This window comes from Apodemus sylvaticus, chromosome 18 (genome assembly GCF_947179515.1).
Source record: "Apodemus sylvaticus chromosome 18, mApoSyl1.1, whole genome shotgun sequence".
Lineage (NCBI taxonomy): Eukaryota > Metazoa > Chordata > Mammalia > Rodentia > Muridae > Apodemus > Apodemus sylvaticus.
This window is the reverse complement of record NC_067489.1, coordinates 37862999-37886126: the sequence shown is the minus strand read 5'-3', so window position 1 is coordinate 37886126 and position 23128 is coordinate 37862999. Positions and strand designations below refer to the sequence as shown.

The following is a 23128-nucleotide window of genomic DNA, read 5'->3' as shown; positions in this document are numbered from 1 at the left end:
GTAAGCATCCTTTTCAGGAAATTCTCCATTTAAGTGATCGGAAATTTAACATTAATCATCATATTTAGTACCTATGCTTCATTCCACCACAGTATTTACCCACAACGTAAATGAATTTATGAAATAAATAGTAAATATGCTGTACTAAACTTAATTAGAGCTATTCAAAACTTGAGATAAATGTCCTAACTAGTTGCATATAGTTAAGATAAAACAGCAAGCTGGGGTTCTGCGGCAAGTATGTAGATATCCTCATTAAAGTCAGGTGACCAGCGGGCTCCACAGTCATCTTTGTTGCATGCCTGGATTTATCTGAGATTGAGCAAAAGAAACAAATGAGCAACATAATATGCTAGGAATGAATAGAGAACTTTAATGGTGACTTAAAGAATCTTAATACTGGGTAAACTGGGAATACTGATTTATATTCATCTCTCTACAAGTTAATTATCACTGCTGATGAGAAATCATTTGAGAATTTAAACAGTTGAATCATTGCTTATATAAAAATATTTGAATACATTATGAATATTTTACAACAAATAAAAATAATAAAGCAACAACTATAATGTGGTTGACAGTGAAGAAAATCAGTGAAAAGATTTGGTAAACTAATGAAATAATTTGAAGCTTAAAAATTACTTTTCTTGTAACATACTTTTAGTAACCCATTTTTAATGTAGAAACCACTTCTATTTCCATATCTGATCCTTATTTGCTATGCTGCTGTTTCCAATAATCCCGATGTCATCTGCAATCTTATACAACTGCAGAACAGCATTTCCTTTTGACTTTCTGAACTAGACTCAGGGTTTTTTCCAGACTTCCAGGTGATTTCTGTATACATTCAAGTTTGAGAATACTTCAAACAGACCTTTTCCATAAGTGGAATCTAGAAGGTGCTCTGTGACATTTATAAACAGTATTTTTAAACTTTAAAATGAGGTATCAGAAAACTAAGGTATCCATGGGAGGTGAAAAGCAGGCCATTGTAGGGTCTCTAGAGACTCCTGAAGGCCATGTGCAGAGTCTGGCATTCAGCTCCTGCCTGGAGTTTTATCTGCACTACCAGTGACAGAGGCTGCACATGGTGAGCAGTATCTGAGAGGGAACACAGCAAACGGGGAAGACTGCAGGTGTGAGTGATAATGAGAAACTGGCAGGTTTGCATTTAGAAAGATCTAAAAAAGATTTTAACAGTAAGGAATTAAGGAAATCTTCAATACTTTTTACATAAAAATTTACACCATTTGCTGTAAAAATATTATTTTTCCCATTACAACCCTGTCCCCTAATCTCTGTTCTGATTTTAAAACTCAATTACCTTTAGTGAGGGACCCTCATATGATTAACAACGAACCCACAATAGCTCATTTGGATAAGTAATGTGCCTGTTAGGCACAAAGTAGTAAATTATAGAAAATGATACTCATTGACTCCACGAAGTTTTTTTTTTTTTTAATTAAAAAATATTTTAACACTTACTAAAAGCTTTGTATATCCACTCAAGCTGGAAATTTGTTTCCTCACTCTCAAATACCTATCTTTTCTACATACTCTGTGCTACATAAAATGAACTTGGCCTTTGTCTCCAGCTCCTGGGAGGGATATGCAATCCGTGAGTCACATTTGAGTGTTCTCTAAGGAAATAACTGCACATGGTGCTTGGTGACCAGAAGAAAGGGTAGGAACCAGGAGAGGCAGAGACTGGGAGGTGAAGACAGGATGAATCATTTAATCACCCTCAATTTGGAAATAAAACCCAAGGCACGTCTAGACACGATGCTCAAGGTGCTGGGAGAGTACCATCCCTGGTCCACAGGGAAAGGGCAGACACTGTCAGTCGCTCCCAGCTCCAAGGCTCTAGCTCTTCCTTTAGGTTGGCTTAGTTTACGTTCTATCTCTATAATCACAACCATAGATGTTCTATGTTCCATATGCCATTTCAGTACATTATTAAACCAAATGGGAATTTTATACTGAAACTGTAACGAGTAAGGTGGTCAAAAGTGTGGAGGCTGGGAGACCTCTGAGCTTGTGGTACACATCAGAAAAGTGAGCAGTCTTCAAACTATGGAGTAAAATACTAACTCTGGAGTGTCCAATGTCAGAATTGCACTGCAGTACTGCAAGTAGAGAACAAATACACATTTGCTGAATTAATTTTACTTTCCTAATGTTCCAAGTGTTTTTAAGGTACTTACATAATTTTCTTAAGTATAGTTTTTTTTTTTTTTAATCATAGTGGATGCCTCCATTTGCTTGAGAAAAATTGTAGGTTCAGAAAAGAAAAATAACATTCAAAGGCAAACCAAACTTCCATTTTATTTAATGTTCTTTTAATTGAACCCTCTCACAGACATGGTATACAGCATTATATTATTGTAAATATTAAATCTTTACTCTCTAAATACTATTTTATACTTTACTCTTTGCTTTTTATATAATATGGACATATCTTTATGCCAATTAGTCTTAATTTTGATATTAATGCCTATAAAGTGGCTATTTATAACAGCACTTTTGAAAGTCAGCTGTTTATATTTTTAAAATACTAAGGACACAAAAGATGTTTGTATTGTATTCATCAATGTTTATTTATTAATGTAAAAAACAAAACCCATAAAATATAAGCATATACAACCATATGTCAGATCACTTGCCAAGAGTGAGGGAATCACTCATCAGACAGCCCTTAGAAAACTCTCCTGAGACCTGTGAGAGAATGAGCCTGAGAACAACAGGTAGCTTCTCAGTCAGGACAATTTAATTTCCTAGGTACTAGAATACAGCAGCATCCTACCACCTGCTGTTTTCTCAGCCATATCTGTTGGGTCTAAAGCTGGATACATATACTCTAACAAACTTACTCATTTTATTTCAACTGCTATGTTATCTATAGCATGCTGATTAACAATTATTTGATCCATTTCCCCAGTGACAATACTGGTTTTCTAACTTTTTTCTCTTCCACTCATTGTTAAAGGAGACATGAACAACAGGTATAAACATTTAAACATTTCTGTAGCATATGTACCTATAAATAGGATCTCATACATACATTGTAAATTTCATCAGCTATTACCAAACCCTTTCTCAAAGTGAAGACATCATCTATCTTTCTAATTGGTTCCTTCATGCCCTTGTTCATTACTGACACTCATTTCTGGAAGCTAGCCATCTGGAGGGTGTGAAATGAAACGCAGTGCTTTAACTTGCATATCTGTGGTTATTAGTGAGCTAGGCCCCTTTACATGGACATAGTCTGGCTCTGCTGTCCATCTGTTTCCTACAGAGAGGAGTATCTTTTTAGTATCAGCTTACACCAGTTCTAGATGACTATACATCCTATTTTAAAGTTGTTTTTGGATAGTAAATTACAAAAACATGTTCCCACATATCAAGTATCTTTTAGTATTGTTTAGTGAAAGTTTAAGTATTTAATTTAGTAAAGTGTCCAGTAATTTCGAGCTTTGCTTCATGTATCTTGTCTAAAGAGATCCTGTGCTGCGTTTTCCAACTTTTGCTTTTTACCATTTAAAATTTTTAATCATAAATAAAAACACAATATTAAAACCAAACCAAGTCAAAAACCCAACTGACACTGAGTACCTAGATATTACTCTTGGCAATGTCTTGCTCCTCCAACAATTGTTAAATATAACAAGTTTATATTTATTATGACACTCTTTAAAATTACAGACTTCTTTTAGAGTTGAATAAAAGATTTTGACATTTACTCTGTCAACAATAATCACATATATTTTTCAAAACAATTATTTTCTTTGGTAGGGTACAAGTATCAATCCCTTTAAGGGAATGAGCCTCCCTTTTTAGAAGAATCTCCCTAATTGTACATTTGGGTCTAACCTAGTCCACACACAGAAAGCACAATACTCAGTCCTGATCAGTCAGGACTGTACCTATGGGGAGAGTATAATTTTTTCTTTGAAATTCTAAGGTGGTAGGACTTGAGACTTGGGTGCCCAGCAATTATCCTTTTTATTACATTTTTAGGGGAACAGAGAAAGAAGGTACTTCTTTGCAATTCTCTGAATCTTTAAGAAAAGCATTCTGGGTGTCACCTGTACCTCTGGCATTCAGGCAGCAAGGACTGAGAAGCTCAACTGCTTCCACTGTGCTCTTTTCTTCTGCATAAGGAAACAATTGTTACACTTTATAATGGTCCCAAATTGAAGACGTCTTTAGTTCTGGACCCAGGTTATGTTTATGTGGATTGAGGTGTACTCCCTTGAATTAATGAGGGTAAAAAATATAACTAAAGGCGAAGTCAAAAATGAGCATATCCAATTCTATTTCCCAGTTCCCTAGAACTTCTCAAGTCTCTCCATTACTTCTGAGTGCGAGGACATTATTTGGTACTCACGACCACTGATATGTTAATATTTATGGGTGTATATAGTTATAATCAATTGTTCAGTAGACTATAAATTTACTTGTATACCTCTGACAATATTTGATATATAGTAGTTATTCAAACATAATCATCACTATGTGAATGAATCACTAGTAAGAAATGAACATTACTGGTATCTATGATGTCATGAATACCGTATTTTGACAAATTTGAAATGATTTTCAATAGTACATAATTACAATGCTATATTATGATGTGTTTATTCTTCTAAGCCTATGAAATATTTTTCTATGAGGAGTGAACTTACTAACCATGATGCTTGGAAGAAGAAAAAACCACAAACACATCTATAATTAGCTTTTATATATGGTGGTGGGTTCTGAGGATAGAACCCCCACTGAAAGCCCATTACAATGTTATTTTAATTATCAATCTACTATTAATCTTTATCACTCTTCTAATGATGTGAATTCCTTGCTCTCATCTCTATAACCTCTTTATTTCCATTTCAAAACATTCTAAATATTTTAGAGTTCTTACTCAAATGTTTTAAAAAGTAAAAGCTAAAATCTGTTTTGTTTAAATTATATTAGAGTAAGACTAGTATTAACACTAATGTATAGATAAATTTGGAGATAAGTATCACAGTTTAGTACACATGGTACTATATATTGACTCCTTGTCTTGAAAGACAATTATAAAATGTTGTACATACTCTGTTAAGTATATGTGGTGGTTTGAATGTAAATGGGCCCCATAGATTCATGTTTAAATATTTGAGCTCCAGTTGGTGCTTGTTTGGGGAAGATAGGAGGTGTGGCCATGCTGGAGAAAGTATGTCACTGGGAACCAGTTCTGAGGGTTTCTAAGACATGTGTTACTGTGAGTTAGTTCTCTGCCTTTTAGATCAAGATGTCCTCTCAGCTGTTCCTTTGCTTCCAAAGCCTTTGCTTTGTTGACATAGACTTGAACCCTCTGGAATCATAAACTAAAACACTTTCTTTTATAAGTTGTCTTGTTCATGGTACTTTGTTACTGTAACAGAAAAGTAACTAAGGCAGAAGTTGGTACCAGAGAGTGGGCTACTGGTTGCTGTGAAATTTCTAACCATGTGTTTTTGGGGTTCTGGACCCAACCATATGGTTGAGTAAACAGGTCTTTTTTTTTTCTGTTATGTCACAACATTGTTTATTATGTGAATTTTTTTTTTACAATACAAACAAAAAAATACAGGTATGTAATACACAGATACAGCAAAATGCAGAATGGTGACTTTTTTCTCTTCAAGAGGCTATGATTCCCATTTCTACTAAAACAAGACTGTGAAACAGGCTGGTCCATAGCTTCACAATTTGCCTAGAAATGATCTACAAATCCATTTTTCTTCCTGCTACTTATCATAAAGGTAAGTAAAAAGGGAGTTAAAGGAAAGTTTCCTCGTTGGTTCCTACCATATGAAAGATGCTATATTCTATTTTAGCAGGGCCAATATATGGAAAATATCTACCAAGAGGACCTTTAAATTCTGAATACCTATACTCTAAATGCAAGAACACCCTCATGTATAAAAGAAATGTTACTAAAGCTCAAAGCACACATTGCACCTAACATAATGATTGTGGGGGATTTTAACATCCCACTCTCATCAAGGGACAGATCAGGGAAACACAGAATAAACAGAGACACAGTAAAACTAACAGAAGTTATAGACCAAATGGATTTAACAGATATCTATAGAACATTTCATCCTAAATCCAAAGAATATATCTTCTTCTCAGCACCTCATGGGACCTTTTCCAAAACTGACCATATAATCGGTCCTCAGCAGATACAGGAAGACTGAAATAATCCCATGCCTCCTATCAGATCACTATGGATAAAGGCTGGTCTTCAATAGCAACAAAAACAAAAGAAAGCCCACATACAGATGGAAGCTGAACAACACTTTACTCAATGTTAACTTGGTCAAGGAAGAAATAAAGAAATTAAAGACTTTTCAGAATCTAATGAAAATGAAGGTACAAGATACCCAAACTTATGGAACACAATGAAGGCGGTGCTAAGAGGAAAACTCATAGCTCAGAATGCCTCCAAAAAGAAACTGGACAGAGCATACATTAGCAGTTTAACAGCACACCTGAAAGCTCTAACCCATGAGGAGTAGATGGCAGGAAATAATCAAACACGGGACTGAAATCAACCAAGTAGAAACAAAAAGAACTATATATATATATAAAAAAAAAAATCAACAAAACCAGGAACTGGTTCTTTGAGAAAAATAAAAAAATCTTTGAAAAAAATAGATAAACCCTTTGCCAGACTAACCAGAGGGCACAGAGACAGTATCCAAATTAAAAAAATCAGAAATAAAAAGGGAGCTGGGTGGTGGTGGTACACACCTGTAATCCCAGCACTCTGGGAGGCAGGCGGATCTCTGAGTTCCAGGCCAGCCTGGTCTACAGAGTGAGTTCCAGGACAGCCAGAGCTATACAGAGAAATCCTGTCTCCAAAACAACCAAATTACCCCCCTCCCCCCAAAAAAGAGCAATTCTCAAATTCATCTGGAATAACAAAAAACCCAAGATAGCTAAAACTATTCTCAACAGTAAAAGAACTTCTGGGGGAATCAGTATCTTGGACCTCAAGCTGTACTATAGAGCAATAGTGATAAAAACTGCATGGTGTTGGTAAAGTGTCAGGTAGGTAGAAGAATGGAATAGAATTGTAGACCCAGAAATGAACCCACACATCTAGTGTCACTTGATCTTTGACAAAGGAACTAATTCCTTCACTATGCTTCAATGCCTCCATTATGCAAGGACAATTTATATTCTGTATGTCAGAAGTATATGATTTGCTTTTGATTTTAAGGTGGTTATAATGAAGAGACGACCTTGAGTCTCAAAAGAGATGTTAAGACTTTGGTCTTCAAAATGGAGTTGAGACTGAAAGACTACAAGGCTGTCTGAGATTGGACTAAATTGATTTTGCATTATGATATGGCCACCAGACGTAATAGGGAAAGGGAATGGAACACAGTGGCCTGAAGAAGAATGGCTCCCATAGCATCATGTTTCAATATCTCGTTTCTGGTTTTGGCTCTTTCGGGGAGCATTAGAAGGTGTGGCCTTGGGGAGTGGAGAGATGTCTCAGTGGTAAAGAGAACTGACTGCTCTTCCAGAGGTCATGAGTTCAATTCCCAGCAAACACATGGTGGTTCACAGCCATCTCTAATGGTATCTGATGCCTTCTTAGGGTGGGTCTGAAAGAAGAGTGTACTCATATACATTAAATAAATAAATCTTTTAGAAAAAGGTATGGCCTTGTTATAGGAAGTATATCACTGGGCATGAACTTTGAGGTTTCCAAAGACTTGTGCTTCTTTACGTTAGCTGTTGGCTTCCTACTTTTGGGTCAAGATGAGGGCTCTGCTCGACAGCATTCTATGTGCTATGGCTGCTATCCACAACCATAAGCCCAGTGAAATAATTTCTCTCCTGTTTTGTCACAGAACAGAAAAGTAACTACGATGGTATACTTATGAGTACCTGATAAGATTTTGTCACTATTGTGCAACATATCTTGATACAGTTTTCTAAGTGCTAGTATCAATTTATAATTATTATCAACATGTTATTAACTTTGATTCATTTATTTTTATATTTAGTAGTAACTTACAAAACTCTTATTAGGTATGAACTTTTACATTGCATTACTTGTCACTATTTTAGCCCTAACCCTCCTCCTCCACCCTCTGCCATCTTCCCCTCCTTTTTCTCTCTGACATAGTATACTTTATGGCCATACTGCAGTATAGGAAGCTGGCTTCTCTGGAATTAGGCCTTTCTGAGACATCACTAATTTCATCATCTGAAATCTTCCTACGTTTTTAGAGGAAATAACAAGTGGAAATAGAAAAGGAGAAAAGCCAGAAGAAACCAAACAGCTAGTACCCTGATCTTACATTTTTAGTGTGCAGCACTGCATGACAATAATGCTCCAGCCACTAGGCTGTGGCTCTTTATCAGGACAATCTAGACAGCTAACAAAATACACAGCCCTCTAGCTGTGACACCATGTACCTTTATATTTAACTGTAAAGATAATGTTTCTGAAGTTTTACAAGTAAGCATGCATTTGTCTTAAAGGCAAATTAAAGGCAGGGGGAGGGGGAATAGGGTGGAGGCTTCTGAAGGGGAGACCTGGAAAGGGGAAAACATTTGAAATGTAAATAAAGAAAATATCCAATAAAAAAGAAAAAAGAAAAAATAGCTAAGTTAAGACCAGATAATCATCAGTACATTAGAAGCTACTTTGTGGTCCTCCCGATGACAGTCCCCTCCATCTCTACAAGTGATTATTGCCTGAACGTTATTTAAATTTATCCCTTAGTTTTGCCAACTGTGGTTGAATCCTTAAATAATTTGGTCTTATCTTCCCTTAGGTCTACTATCCATGTACTTTTTCCCCTTTAGTTTTGCCAACTGTGGTTGAATCCTTAAGTAATTTGGTCTTATTTTCCCTGAAGTCTACTATTCATGTACTTTTTTTTTCAACCATGATGATCCTTTTTTATGTAACTGATGTTTTCTCTAGTTATGAATTTCTATGTGAAATTACCTAGCCATAAAGTATATAAAGTTTGGCTTTACCAGGTAAATGTAAATGTGTTGATGTAGAATTTAACCTCAGGCATGGAATTGTTGGGTATAGAGTCTGCATATCTTCAATTTATTGGATAAGACTGTTTCTAAATAAGGGTTACTAATTTACATTCATGCATGACAATTACCATTAACCTTTATCTTTACTAGCCCATGGACTGCCCACGTTCATTTTATGACAAATATGAAGATTAAAAATACCACCATTATATGACTTTTATTTATAAAAAACATACATATATAAATCACATAATTTTATAGAATCAGATAATGTGCATGTATGCTTACACATGTATCATGTGTTGTGTACATGCATATGTTGTATACCAGGAGCTTTAACTTACCTGTTTAGAAAGTGACTTCCACGTTTTAGCAACTAAAATAAATATAAAATAATTAGATAATATTGTATGTAATGTATATCCATATTTAGTAACCATATATAACCATAACTCTAAATTAAGCTTTTATGTTCAAAAGACAAAGGTTTTTTTACCCTCAATAATTGAATCTAAGATATACTCTTTTCATGTTATTTGTTTCTAATACAGTAACTTTAATCAGTCAATGAAATCAGTGTCATGGGAATTATTTTCCCCATAACCAGATTATGGTTAGGCCCTTCTGGACTTATAAGGTAAGTTAAGCTACAACTATTTTACAGGACTTAAAGGACACTTCTGACACTACTTAATGTTACTTTTAAAACTTTCATCTGGAATCAAATGCATTAGTATTTCAGAAAATAATTCATAGGTGAAGTCTGTCCAGGATAAAAGTGACAGAGGCAAAGAGAAGACATAACAAGAACGCTGGTCAAATGAAAGGAAGATCTTAGCCAATTTGGATTCCTCCTTCTACACTTGGTGTTGGGGGCAAAAGTGTGGTAGCTGAGTAGAACACCATTTTCTTTATCGTGTCATATCTCAGTTTAGTCAGGGAAGTGCTGGGTCAGGTACATAGCCGTCATGGTGTTCTCTTGCTCATAGTCTACCATTGTAAATGCTAAGAACTGTCCCCAATGGGTAGCAGTTCTACAGTATCCTTGTATTAGGAAAGCTGGTGAACTATCAAGAATTGTTTCTATATGGCAATCACTATAATAAATAATATATTGAATTTAAAATTATAAGGAACACATTATGATGCAACTCTCTCTTTACGGTAATATATTACCTCATCTTGAGATCAAAGGTGAAGAAATAATTTTATAAAATGTGGAAACTAATTTTTCTTAGAGATCAATCTCTCTTCTATTTCATAACAAAATCTTTCTTTATCCAAGTAATCAAGCAGTAAAATCACAGAAATTTTGCATGTAGTTTTCATGATGATACTACACACATAATTTTGCAATGGCTCTTTTTAGTGAATAGAACAATGAAGTAACAGTTCTGAAAGTGTATTAAAAAGTCCCTTACAAGTACAAATGCATGGACATGCTCTTATGCAATGTTCAAAAACTATTTATCCAGCAAGGAAGTTAGATTACTCTTGAGTCTGTGGTTTTATAAGATTTCCCCAGTAGATCATTCACAAAAGACATATTCATTCTGCAGGAAATGTACCATGTTCAATATTATTAGCTGCTAAAGAAATAAAACCTAAAGAGCCATTAAGATAAGTCTTCAAAGGGTGTGCTCACTTTCTAGATTTCTTATTTCATATGAAATCACTGAATATATAAAATACCAGGTGAAGAGATGCATTAAATCTATTAGAAATATTTTATTTCTCAGGTTGTAGACTGATAGTTAACATTTCTGTGATAATTTTGGTATCTGAAATATTTTAATAGTATTTCTGAAATATAAATTAAAATGATTTTTGATGTATAAGAAAATAACTATATATTCTAATCCTAGAAGAAAGTTTACATTTCAGATTTTATTCTAAAGAGAAAAATAAGATAATTTTTAGTTTCCAAAAATTAAAACCAACGATCTGGTATATTTTACAGTTAACATTTATTTGAATTACAATTACTGAGAAAATCCTTAAATGCATTTTCCTATTAACTGTCATCTTAACATTTTATCAAAGATGTTAAGAATCTTGATTATGAATTCAAACAGTGAAAGTAAGGACACCCCCAAAGCTGGTCCTGTGCTGCTAGTCACACAATTTACTTGCAAGAAACTCTCCAAGATTACTATTATTTTGATATTAATAAAATTATCAGAGAACTTAAAGACTAGAGAACCCACATTATACCATGTCAATTAAGTCAGAGGGCTATAACTCTTAGCCTTCTACTTGCTATTTACAGGAGTCTTGTTTAGTTGTCAGCCTTTGTGCCCTGCACGCCACAGTGGCGACTACACTGCACCACTCCTCTCTAGCTTGTGTGTTCTTTCTCAGTGCTTTCCTGCCAGGCAAAAAATCACCTTCTACTTTTAAAGTTGATTTTAGTTTAAAATGTTGTATGATCAAGTATCTACCTCAAATTCCAGTCTAGCTGTTTCCTTTCCCTATCAGAACCTTCACTTCTCCATTTATTACTCCACTCTGCCACCTAGTTTTTGCCTTAGTCAATTCCCTGAAACATCAGTTTTAAAAACTATCAGCACCCTTCATATTCCTAAGTCTGGGCTATATTCTGTCCTCACCACCCTGGCAGTGCCCCACTCACTAGACACTACAGCCATTTTCTTTTGGCCTCTATGCCTCTGTACCATTCTGGTATATTTGTGTTTCTAGACAGTACCTTTGAGGTATATTCTTTTCTAGCATTTGTACATTTTTCTTTTTAATGAATAAGAGTTCTTCAAGAATTGGCTCCTGGTCATCTAAAATAGTACAATGTTTCTCTGGAAAATTTCAATATATATAACATTAACTATTAACCATGTACAGACAAGTCCCAAAAATGTATGTGCAGGCCTCTCCTTGATCTTCACTGTTGAGAATTTAAAGCATCAAAAGTCAATTCACTGAGGTTTGAAATGAAACTTTGCAAGCTCAGGGTTTTCCACCCATTTCCCCTGTTCCTGAAATGACAACTCAGACTTAATTATTTATGAATATATCTCTAGGCATAAGCACCGTTTTGTTCCCACTAGCTCATAACTCAATTATCCCATTTAAACTAGTCTACCTCTGCCATAAGGCTAGTGACTTCTCCTTGGTTTCATGTGTCTACCTTCCTCAGAGTCCAGAGCTAATTCCCCAGCTCTTATCTAACTCCCAGAGTTCCAATCTCTCTACCGGAACTCCCACCCATTACTTCCTGCCATTGGCTTTTAATTGACAGGTGATACTTCCACACAGTGGAAGAGATTCCCTCTACAAAACTCACTGGCTCAGCATATAAATGCCCTGGATCCAATGCTTGAGCTAGCACTGAGGGGGAAAGAAAGCATTAAAAGCTAGTGTGTACACTTTTGCCAAATTATTCAAAGTTTGGTTTTGCTATGGAGGAAAATGGCTATAAATTTATGAGAAATTTTATGAAATGATAGTCGAACAATTCATTTGATACATTAATTTTAATGAATTATCTTTCAATGAGCTGAAAGTAATCAAATCCAACTTTCACATATCCAATGCATCTCAAATACATCAGTCAAACATTTAGTGCTGTTTTTTCCTCCTCAAGCTTACTCTTACAAGCTATCCATCCAGTTAATCTAACCCGAACCCTTTCATAGGAGAGAATCTTTCACTACCATCTTGGAGAGTTTGAAAGCCTGAATATCACAAACGGTTGTGACAGAGCCAAAGAGAATACCTAAGGTCACAAGACACAATGAAAATATTCTTGCCCTCCTCACCACCTGTATCTGTGAGGTGCATTTTCTTTATACACTTTATTGAAAGGCACATATTAAAATGGGTTGGATACAAAGCCATACACAAGAATCTCACTGCTTTTCACTAAGTCATGTATAAAGCGTCCAAATGTTTGAAAACCACTCCTTTAACATGAGAAAAAGTGGGGGATAATTAGCCCATCTTTATACTTCAGGAGCTACGCAAACGCAGATGACAAAAATGCCCACCTCTCGAGCAAGGCTAAGAGCAGTGCTGGCCCTTTGAATTACTATATTATTTTGGATACACAAAATAATAGGTAGACTGTTAATCTCTTATCAGATTATCTAAAGTAAGGTGGTGTTCACCATATGAGGGAGTGACTCAGAAATTCTGCAATGTTAGACATAACAAAAATTTTAAAGAAAAACTATTCTGCTGGGGCTGGCGAGATGGCTTAGCAGTTAAGAGCACTGTCTGCTCTTGCAGAGGATCCCAGTTCAATTCCCAGCAACCACATGGCAACTTACAATTGTCTATAACTCCAATTCCAGGGGATCTGACTTGCTCATACCAATGTATATTTTTTAAAAAGATAAAAAGAAATAGTTGCAAACACAGCATAAAGCTGTGAATTTCAAGTGTCACATTACTTTTGTTATGTACTCTAAAACATATATAATGTTTCGTATTTTTACAAAATAGAGATTTTTCTCATATGAGATCTTGCTCATACCAATGCATATTTTTTAAAAAGATAAAAAGAAATATTAGTTGCAAACACAGCATAAGGCTGTGAATTTTCAAGTGTCACATTACTTTTGTTATGTACTCTAAAACATATATAATGTTTCGTATTTTTACAAAATAGAGATTTTTCTCATATGAGATCTTGCTCATACCAATGCATATTTTTTAAAAAGATAAAAAGAAATATTAGTTGCAAACACAGCATAAGGCTGTGAATTTTTAAGTGTCACATTACTTTTGTTATGTACTCTAAAACATATATAATGTTTCGTATTTTTACAAAATAGAGATTTTTCTCTTCAAACTTTCTACTATCATCTATTTAACTTGGCCAGAATTGCTTAATACCCATCACTCTACCACCATTTTTGGAAGTTCTTGAAAATTTATTATGCTGCTGAAGGTAAAATTATGCAGATAATTTAAAATCTTTACTTACATTTGGGCTCATCTGTTGTAACAGCCAGAATAAAATCATATGGAGTCATGAATAACTGTCCTTCACATTCTATAGATGCAAATAAACGAAACCTTCTCTCTCGAGATGTAGCATAGAGGTCCAAGTCTTCAGTAACGGCTCTGCCAGTAGCAACCTATGATTAAGGAAATAGAAAAATATTAATTGGGAGAAACACTACTACCTTTAAGAAGGCAGTTCTCAGAAAATTGGAAATAGTTCTACCTGAAGACCCAGCTATACCACTCCTATACCAAAAAAATGCTCCAACATATAACAAGGACACATGCTCTATCATGTTCATAGTAGCCTTATTTATAATAGCCAAAAGCTGGAAACAACTCACATGTCCCTCAACTGAAGAATGGATACAGAAAATGTGGAATATTTACACAATGGAATACTATACAGCTATTAAAAATGATGACTTCATGAACTTTGTAGGCAAATGGATGGAACTAGAAAATATAATCCTGAGTGAGGTAACCCAGACCCAAAAGGACATACATAGTATGTACTCACTGATAAGTATATATTAGCCCAAAAGCTTAGAATATCCATAATACAACTCAAAGACCATATAAACTTAACAAGAAGAAAGGTCTTAGTGTGGATGCTTCAAACTTAGAAGGGCAACAAAATAATCACAGGAGGCAGAAAGCTGAGTGGGAGAGAGGAGGAGAAAAAAGGGGGGCAGAGAGGACCAGGTATGGGAAGGGACAGGAGAAAGAATAGAAATAAGTAGCAGTGTGGGGAGGGGAACTTGGGGACCCACTAGAAAGTCCCAGACACCAGGGATGTGAGAGGCTCCCAGGACCCAAAGGGGATGACATTAGCCAACAGTGGGGAGATAGAACTTGAAGACACTACCTTCTGTAGATAGACATGGCCCCCAGTGGAGGGATAGGGCTGCCCACCTATCTCAAAATTTGTAACCCAGAATCGTACCTGTCTAAAGGTAATGCAGGGACAAAAATGGAGCAGAGGCTGAAGGAAACACCATACAGAGACAACCCTACCGTGTGACCCATTACATCCACAGGCACCAAACCTCGACACTACTGCTGATGCCAAAAAGTGGCTGTAAGCTGCAGCCTGGTAAGGCTGTCCTCTGAGAGGCTCTGTCAGCACCTAAGACAGATGTAGATACAGCCAGCCATGGGACTGAGCCTGGGGATCCCAATGGAAGAGGTAGGGGAAGGGCTGAAGGAGCTGAAGGGGGTTGCAATCCCACAGGAAGAACAGCATCAACCCCTCAGTTTCTATTGCTACTGATTTTACTCCTTTGTGATTAGAGAGATTATTTCAATATTTCTGTATTCACTGAAAATGTCTTCGTGTCCTATGTATGGTCAATATTTGAGACTGAGACATAGACTGTGGAAAAAATATGTATTCTTGTTTCAGTGAAAAGTTTAGGGAGTTTTCTGTTAGTTAACTGATTTATGCTTTGTCTGGATGACCTGCCTACTGCTGAGACTGTGGGACTGAAGTCACCCACTGCTACTCTGCTTCAGTTAGCCCATGCTTTCATATGTAGCAGTGTCTGTTGTATGAAGCTGACCACACCAGTGTTTGAAGAGTATATGTTTAAACTCTCATATCCTTCTGGTGTCTTGTGACTTAATGAATATGAAACAATCTTTGTCTTTTCTGATGCTTTGTTTAGAAGTCTGTTATGCCAAATAATATACACTATATTTTTAATTTAAGGTGTCAAACAGCCTCACAACATGGATTTTTTTCTAACCCAGTAGGTAATATAGATGTCTATTTAGTTGTAAGGTTTAACAGTTTCATCTTATAAACATTAAAAATGGTTGATAATTTACTCATAGACTTTCACTTCTGTGTACCCTGAACTGGAAACAAGACCTTTTATTTGTACTTTTATTTTTAACTGGTTTATTGGTTATTTATTTTGTTTTAATTTTGGTTTCATCAGATGTCTTGGCTATGCAGCCTTGGTTGGCCTTGAACTTAGGATCTTCCTGCCTTGTTTTCTAGAGGGCTGAGGCTATAGGAGCATACCCTCAATTTACAATTCAAATGGTTATTTATAATGAATAGCATACATTTGTTTTGTATTCATATACCTTATTAAATATTTTCATCACTTTAATTTTTCTTTAATTTTTCTAAGTAAATAATTAGAAGTTATTTTAAAAAGTTATAGTTACAGTTTACATATGTTAACTGGCTTCAGTTTAAAAGTCTAGGCATGTAAACTGACATTTTAATAATACCAGAAACACTAATGAACTGCCAAGGTACAATCTTTCGTACTGCACTCACGGTTATAAATAGGCTTTGCTGTACATAGGAACGGCATTTACATGGTCCCTTCGCCCCGTGAAGGCAAGTGAGTGGCTTTAGACAGCTCTTAGAAATCCCTACTGCTTGCTCTTGCCTCTTTAAACTTGTACCAGAAGAGGAAAAATAAAAATCAGCAAAAGTTGATTAAATCTTCAAACAAAAGTCTTAAAAATGTTGGCAAGTTAAGAAATCTTTAAAGAAGATCTCAAAATATATGTTTATAAATACATCCTCTATAGTTTAACCATGTAGTTTCCAAAATGAATATTTAACACCAACTAATTAGATAATTTAGATTCATTCTTATTATAAACAGTTGGTGTGAGTCTCACATACAAATGGATTAATTATAAAATACCCAAGGTGGAGGTTACTGATTTTATCTAATGTTGTTTTAGGGACATATCTGAGAAAACAGGGTTAATTTAATCATGTTCTTCATAAGTACATCTAACTATTTTCAGATATTTTCATTTACATGCTTATGTCTCTGGAATTATCAATAAACTGTTTTCTCAGAGAATGACCTAATAGCACAAGATAACCATGTAATCTGTCCCAAGGTGACAGACATGGTATTGTTAAACAATAGGTGGATAGGAAGATAGCAAGTAGTACGTACAAGTCCACGGAGCCACATGCCAGAACCTCAGAGGAAAGGAACAAGTCACACATTACCGAAGTCTCAGAAGGAACTCAGATGTTTAAAAGATTTGAATTTGCTTTTTAACTGTCTGAACTAAAAACCAAACAAACAAACAAAGAAAAAGTCAAAAATAAAATAAAACGTAAATCTTGTAAATTTTAATATTTATTACCTTAATGACCATTCAGAAATATTGAGAATATTTTCATTAATTTTTTTTTTTACCAATTCCGTGAATAATGAAAAAAATGCATGAAGCCAGGTTACTCTTGCCAACTTTGTTAGCCTTAAGATGGCAATGATATTCATTACCGATATAATTATATTTAATTGACTTAGTTACTTACTTTACATCCCAATCCCCCACTCTGTCCCTCCTCAACTCCCAGTCCCACCCTCAGAAATCCTTCTACCCACTATCCCTTCTCCCTTCTCCTCAGTGACGAAGTTATCCTAGGGTACCACCCTACCCTAGGATGATCTTGTATCATATTAATGTTCTGGGTCTTTAAAAACAATAACAATACCCCAGCCATTTATATGGAGTATAGACATGAATCTTATTTAGATTTAGAATCCTTTTACTATAAATATACCTCTATTCATTAGCTCATTTATTTTGTTTCAAATATAGTTTTTGATTACTAAGCCCAATTTTTCTTTTTTTTATTAGATATATTCTTTTTTTTAAATTTTTTTTATTCGATATAATTTATTTACATTTCAAATGATTTCCCCTTTTCTAGCCCCCCGCTCCCTGAAAGTCCCGTAAGCCCTCTTCTCTTCCCCTGTCCTCCCACCCACCCCTTCCCACTTCCCCGTTCTGGTTTTGTCGAATACTGCTTCACTGAGTCTTTCCAGAACCAGGGGCCACTCCTCCTTTCTTCTTGTACCTCATTTGATGTGTGGATTATGTTTTGGGTATTCCAGTTTTCTAGGTTAATATCCACTTATTAGTGAGTGCATACCATGATTCACCTTTTGAGTCTGGGTTACCTCACTTAGTATGATGTTCTCTAGCTCCATCCATTTGCCTAAGAATTTCATGAATTCACTGTTTCTAATGGGTGAATAGTACTCCATTGTGTAGATATACCACATTTTTTGCATCCACTCTTCTGTTGAGGGATACCTGGGTTCTTTCCAGCATCTGGCAATTATAAGTAGGGCTGCTATGAACATAGTAGAGCATGTATCCTTATTACATGGTGGGGAATCCTCTGGGTATATGCCCAGGAGTGGTATAGCAGGATCTTCTGGAAGTGAGGTGCCCAGTTTTCGGAGGAAACGCCAGACTGATTTCCAGAGTGGTTGTACCAATTTGCAATCCCACCAGCAGTGGAGGAATGTTCCTCTTTCTCCACACCCTCTCCAACACCTGCTGTCTCCTGAATTTTTAATCTTAGCCATTCTGACTGGTGTAAGATGAAATCTCAGGGTTGTTTTTGATTTGCATTTCCCTAATGACTAATGAAGTTGAGCATTTTTTAAGATGCTTCTCTGCCATCCGAAGTTCTTCAGGTGAGAATTCTTTGTTTAACTCTGTACCCCATTTTTTTTCTCTTTTTTTTTATTGGATATATTTTTTATTTACATTTCAAATGATTTCCCCTTTCCTAGCCCCCCACTCCCAAAAAGTCCCGTAAGCCCCCTTCTCTCCCCCTGTCCTCCCACCCATCCCTTCCCACTTCCCCGTTCTGGTTTTGCTGAATACTGCTTCATTGAGTCTTTCCAGAACAAGGGGCCACTCTTCCTTTCTTCTTGTACCTCATTTGATGTGTGGATTATGTTTTGGGTAATCCAGGTTTCTCGGTTAATAACCACTTATTAGTGAGTGCATACCATGATTCATCTTTTGAGTCTGGGTTACCTCACTTAGTATGATGTTCTCTAGCTCCATCCATTTACCTAAGAATTTCATGAACTCGTTGTTTCTAATGGCTGAATAGTACTCCATTGTGTAGATATACCACATTTTTGGCATCCACTCTTCTGTTGAGGGATACCTGGGTTCTTTCCAACACCTGGCAATTATAAATAGGGCTGCTATGAACATAGTAGAGCATGTATCCTTATTACATGGTGGGGAATCATCTGGGTATATGCCCAGGAGTGGTATAGCAGGATCTTCTGGAAGTGAGGTGCCCAGTTTTCGGAGGAACCGCCAGACTGATTTCCAGAGTGGTTGTACCAATTTGCAACCCCACCAGCAGTGGAGGAGTGTTCCTCTTTCTCCACACCCTCTCCAACACCTGCTATCTCCTGAATTTTTAATCTTAGCCATTCTGACTGGTGTAAGGTGAAATCTCAGGGTTGTTTTGATTTGCATTTCCTTAATGACTAATGATGTTGAGCATTTTTTAAGATGCTTCTCCGCCATCCGAAGTTCTTCAGGTGAGAATTCTTTGTTTAACTCTGTACCCCATTTTTTAATAGGGTTGTTTGGTTTTCTGGAATCTAACTTCTTGAGTTCTTTATATATATTGGATATTAGCCCTCTATCTGATGTAGGATTGGTGAAGATCTTTTCCCAATTTGTTGGTTGCCGATTTGTCCTCTTGATGGTGTCCTTTGCCTTACAGAAACTTTGTAATTTTATGAGGTCCCATTTGTCAATTCTTGCTCTTAGAGCATACGCTATTGGTGTTCTGTTCAGAAACTTTCTCCCTGTATCGATGTCCTCAAGGGTCTTCCCCAGTTTCTTTTCTATTAGCTTCAGAGTGTCTGGCTTTATGTGGAGGTCCTTGATCCATTTGGATTTGAGCTTAGTACAAGGAGACTAGGATGGATCAATTCGTATTCTTCGGCATGCTGACCTCCAGTTGAACCAGCACCATTTGTTGAAAAGGCTATCTTTTTTCCATTGGATGTTTTCAACCCCGTTGTCGAGGATCAAGTGGCCATAGGTGTGTGGGTTCATTTCTGGATCTTCAATCCTGTTCCATTGAACCTCCTGCTTGTCACTGTACCAATACCATGCAGTTTTTAACACTATTGCTCTGTAGTATTGCTTGAGGTCAGGGATACTGATTCCCCCAGATTTTCTTTTGTTGCTGAGAATAGTTTTAGCTATCCTGGGTTTTTTGTTGTTCCAGATGAATTTGATAATTGCTCTAACTCTGTGAAGAATTGAGTTGGGATTTTGATGGGTATTGCATTGAATCTGTATATTGCTTTTGGCAAAATGGCCATTTTAACTATATTGATTCTACCGATCCATGAGCATGGGAGGTTTTCCCATTTTTTGAGGTCTTCTTCCATTTCCTTCTTCAGAGTCTTGAAGTTCTTGTCATACAGATCTTTCACATGTTTGGTAAGAGTCACCCCAAGATACTTTATACTGTTTGTGGCTATTGTGAAGGGGGTCATTTCCCTAATTTCTTTCTCAGTCTTCTTATCCTTTGAGTATAGGAAGGCCACTGATTTGCTTGTGTTGATTTTATAACCTGCCACTTTGCTGAAGTTGTTTATCAGCTGTAGGAGCTCTCTAGTGGAGTTTTTTGGGTCACTTAGGTAGACTATCATGTCGTCTGCAAATAATGATAGTTTGACTTCTTCCTTTCCAATTTGTATCCCTTTGACCTCCTTATGTTGTCGAATTGCCCGAGCTAGTACCTCAAGTACAATATTGAAAAGATAAGGAGAAAGGGGGCAGCCTTGTCTGGTCCCTGATTTAAGTGGGATTGCTTCAAGTTTCTCTCCATTTAGTTTGATGCTGGCTACCGGTTTGCTGTATATTGCTTTAACTATGTTTAGGTATGGGCCTTGAATTCCTGTTCTCTCCAAGACTTTAAGCATGAAAGGATGCTGAATTTTGTCAAATGCTTTTTCAGCATCCAATGAAATGACCATGTGGTTTTGTTCTTTGAGTTTGTTTATGTAGTGGATTGCATTGATGGATTTCCATATATTGAACCAACCCTGCATTCCCGGGATAAAGCCTACTTGATCATGGTGGATGATCGTTTTGATGTGTTCTTGGATTCGGTTGGCAAGAATTTTATTGAGTATTTTTGCATCGATGTTCATAAGGGAAATTGGTCTGAAGTTCTCTTTCTTTGTTGGATCTTTGTGTGGCTTTAGTATCAGTGTAATTGTAGCTTCGTAGAAGGAATTGGGTGGTGTTCCTTCTGCTTCTATTTTGTGGAATAGTTTGAAGAGTATTGGTGTTAACTCTTCTTTGAAGGTCTGATAGAATTCTGCACTGAAACCATCTGGTCCTGTGCTTTTTTTGGTTGGAAGACTTTCTATGACTCCTTCTATTTCTTTAGGCATTATGGGACCGTTTAGATGGTCTAGTTGGTCCTGATTTAATTTTGGTATTTGGTATCTGTCAAGGAAATTGTCCATTTCCTCCAGATTCTCCAGTTGTGTTGAGTACAGTCTCTTGTAGTAGGATCTGATGATTTTTTGGATTTCCTCAATTTCCGTTGTTATATCTCCCTTTTCATTTCTAAGTTTGTTAATTTGGATACTTTCTCTGTGCCCTTTGGTCAGTCTGGCTAAGGGTTTATCTATCTTGTTGATTTTCTCAAAGAACCAGCTCCTGGTTTTGTTGATTTTTTGTATGGTTCTCTTTGTTTCTACTTGATTGATTTCGGCCCTGAGTTTGATGATTTCCTGCCTTCTACTCCTCCTGGGTGAATTAGCTTCTTTTTGTTCCAGGGCTTTCAGGTGTGTCATTAAGCTGGTAATGTATGCTCTCTCCATTTTCTTTTTGGAGGCACTCAGGCTATGAGTTTTCCTCTTAGCACTGCTTTCATTGTGTCCCATAGATTTGGGTATGTTGTGTTTTCATTTTCATTGTGTTCTAAAAAGTCTTTAATTTCTTTCTTTATTTCTTCCTTGACCAAGGTATCATTGAGTAGAATATTGTTCAGTTTCCACGTGTATGTGGGTTTTCTGTTGTTTTTGTTGCTATTGAAAATCACTTTTACTCCATAGTGATCTGATAGGAGGCATGGGATTAGTTCGATCTTCTTATATTTGTTGAGGTCTGCCTTGTGTCCAATTATATGGTCGATTTTGGAGAAGGTACCATGAGGTGCTGAGAAAAAGGTATATTCTTTTGCTTTAGGGTGAAATGTTCTATAAATATCAGTCAAATCCAATTGGTCCAAAGCTTTAATTAGTTTTACTGTGTCCCTGTGTAGTTTCTGTTTTCCCGATCGGTTCATTGAGGAAAGTGGAGTGTTGAAGTCCCCCACAATTATTGTGTTAGGTGCAATGTGTGCTTTGAGCTTTAGTAAAGTTTCTTTTACGAATGAGGGTGCCCTTGCAGATATATTCTTTATTTACATTTCAAATATTGTCCTTTTTCCTGGTTCCCCCCCTCCTGAAATTCTCATAACCCATCTCCCCTCCCCCTGCTCTCCAGTCAACCCTTTCCCGCTTCCCTGTCCTGGTATTCCCCTACACTGCTGCATCAAGCCTTCCCCAGACCAGGGGCCTCTCCTCCCTTTGATATCCAACAAGGCTATCCTCTGTTGCCTATGTGTCTGGAGCCATGGGTGACACCATGTGTACTATCTGGTTGATGTCTTTGTCCTTGGGAGCTCTGGGGGTACTGGGTAGCGCATATTGTTCCTCCTATGGTGCTGCAAACCCCTTCAGCTCCTTGGGTCCTTTCTCTAGCTCTTCCATTGGGGACCTGGTGCTCAGTTCAATGGCTAGCTGAGAGTGACCCCCTCTGTATTTGTCATGTACTAGCAGGACCTCCTAGGTGACAACTATATTCAGCTCTAGTCAGCAAGCACTTGTGGGCATCCTGAATAGTGTCTGGATTTTGTAGCTGTATATGGGATGAATCCCTAGGTGGGGCAGTCTATGGATGGTCCTTCCCTCAGTTTCTGCTTGATACTTTGTCTCTGTATCTCCTTCTGTGGGTATTTTGTTTCCCCTTCTAAGAAGGGCCAGAGTTAAAAAGTTAGTTTCTAAGGCTTAAAATTAAAACACAAATGCCTTTTAATAATTTCTTTTTCAGTAAATGATACTTATGTATCAACATTTACAATACAGTGAAAATCCATTAGTTAGTATATTATGTGAGTCAATGAAGAAAGCTAGTATAAATGTTAAAAGCCTTTACTATATTTACCTAGTCATTAAACCATTAATTGCAAAATAAAAATCACTGTCAGTTTGTATTATGAACTAAAAAGTAT

The 23128-nt window shown here is 36.5% G+C and overlaps 1 protein-coding gene across 3 annotated transcripts in view; it reads right to left on the bottom strand.

The window, feature by feature from the left end:
- Window positions 1-23128, bottom strand: part of Micu3 (mitochondrial calcium uptake family member 3) — an 81854-nt gene that overhangs the window by 37698 nt on the left and 21028 nt on the right. For all 3 annotated transcript variants that reach the window (XM_052162270.1, XM_052162269.1, XM_052162271.1), the window contains exons 2-3: window positions 13985-14138; window positions 9387-9418 (exon numbers count right to left, since the gene is read on the bottom strand). In XM_052162270.1, the coding sequence (XP_052018230.1) occupies window positions 9387-9418; window positions 13985-14138 (186 nt within the window). The remainder of the gene's footprint in view (window positions 1-9386; window positions 9419-13984; window positions 14139-23128) is intronic.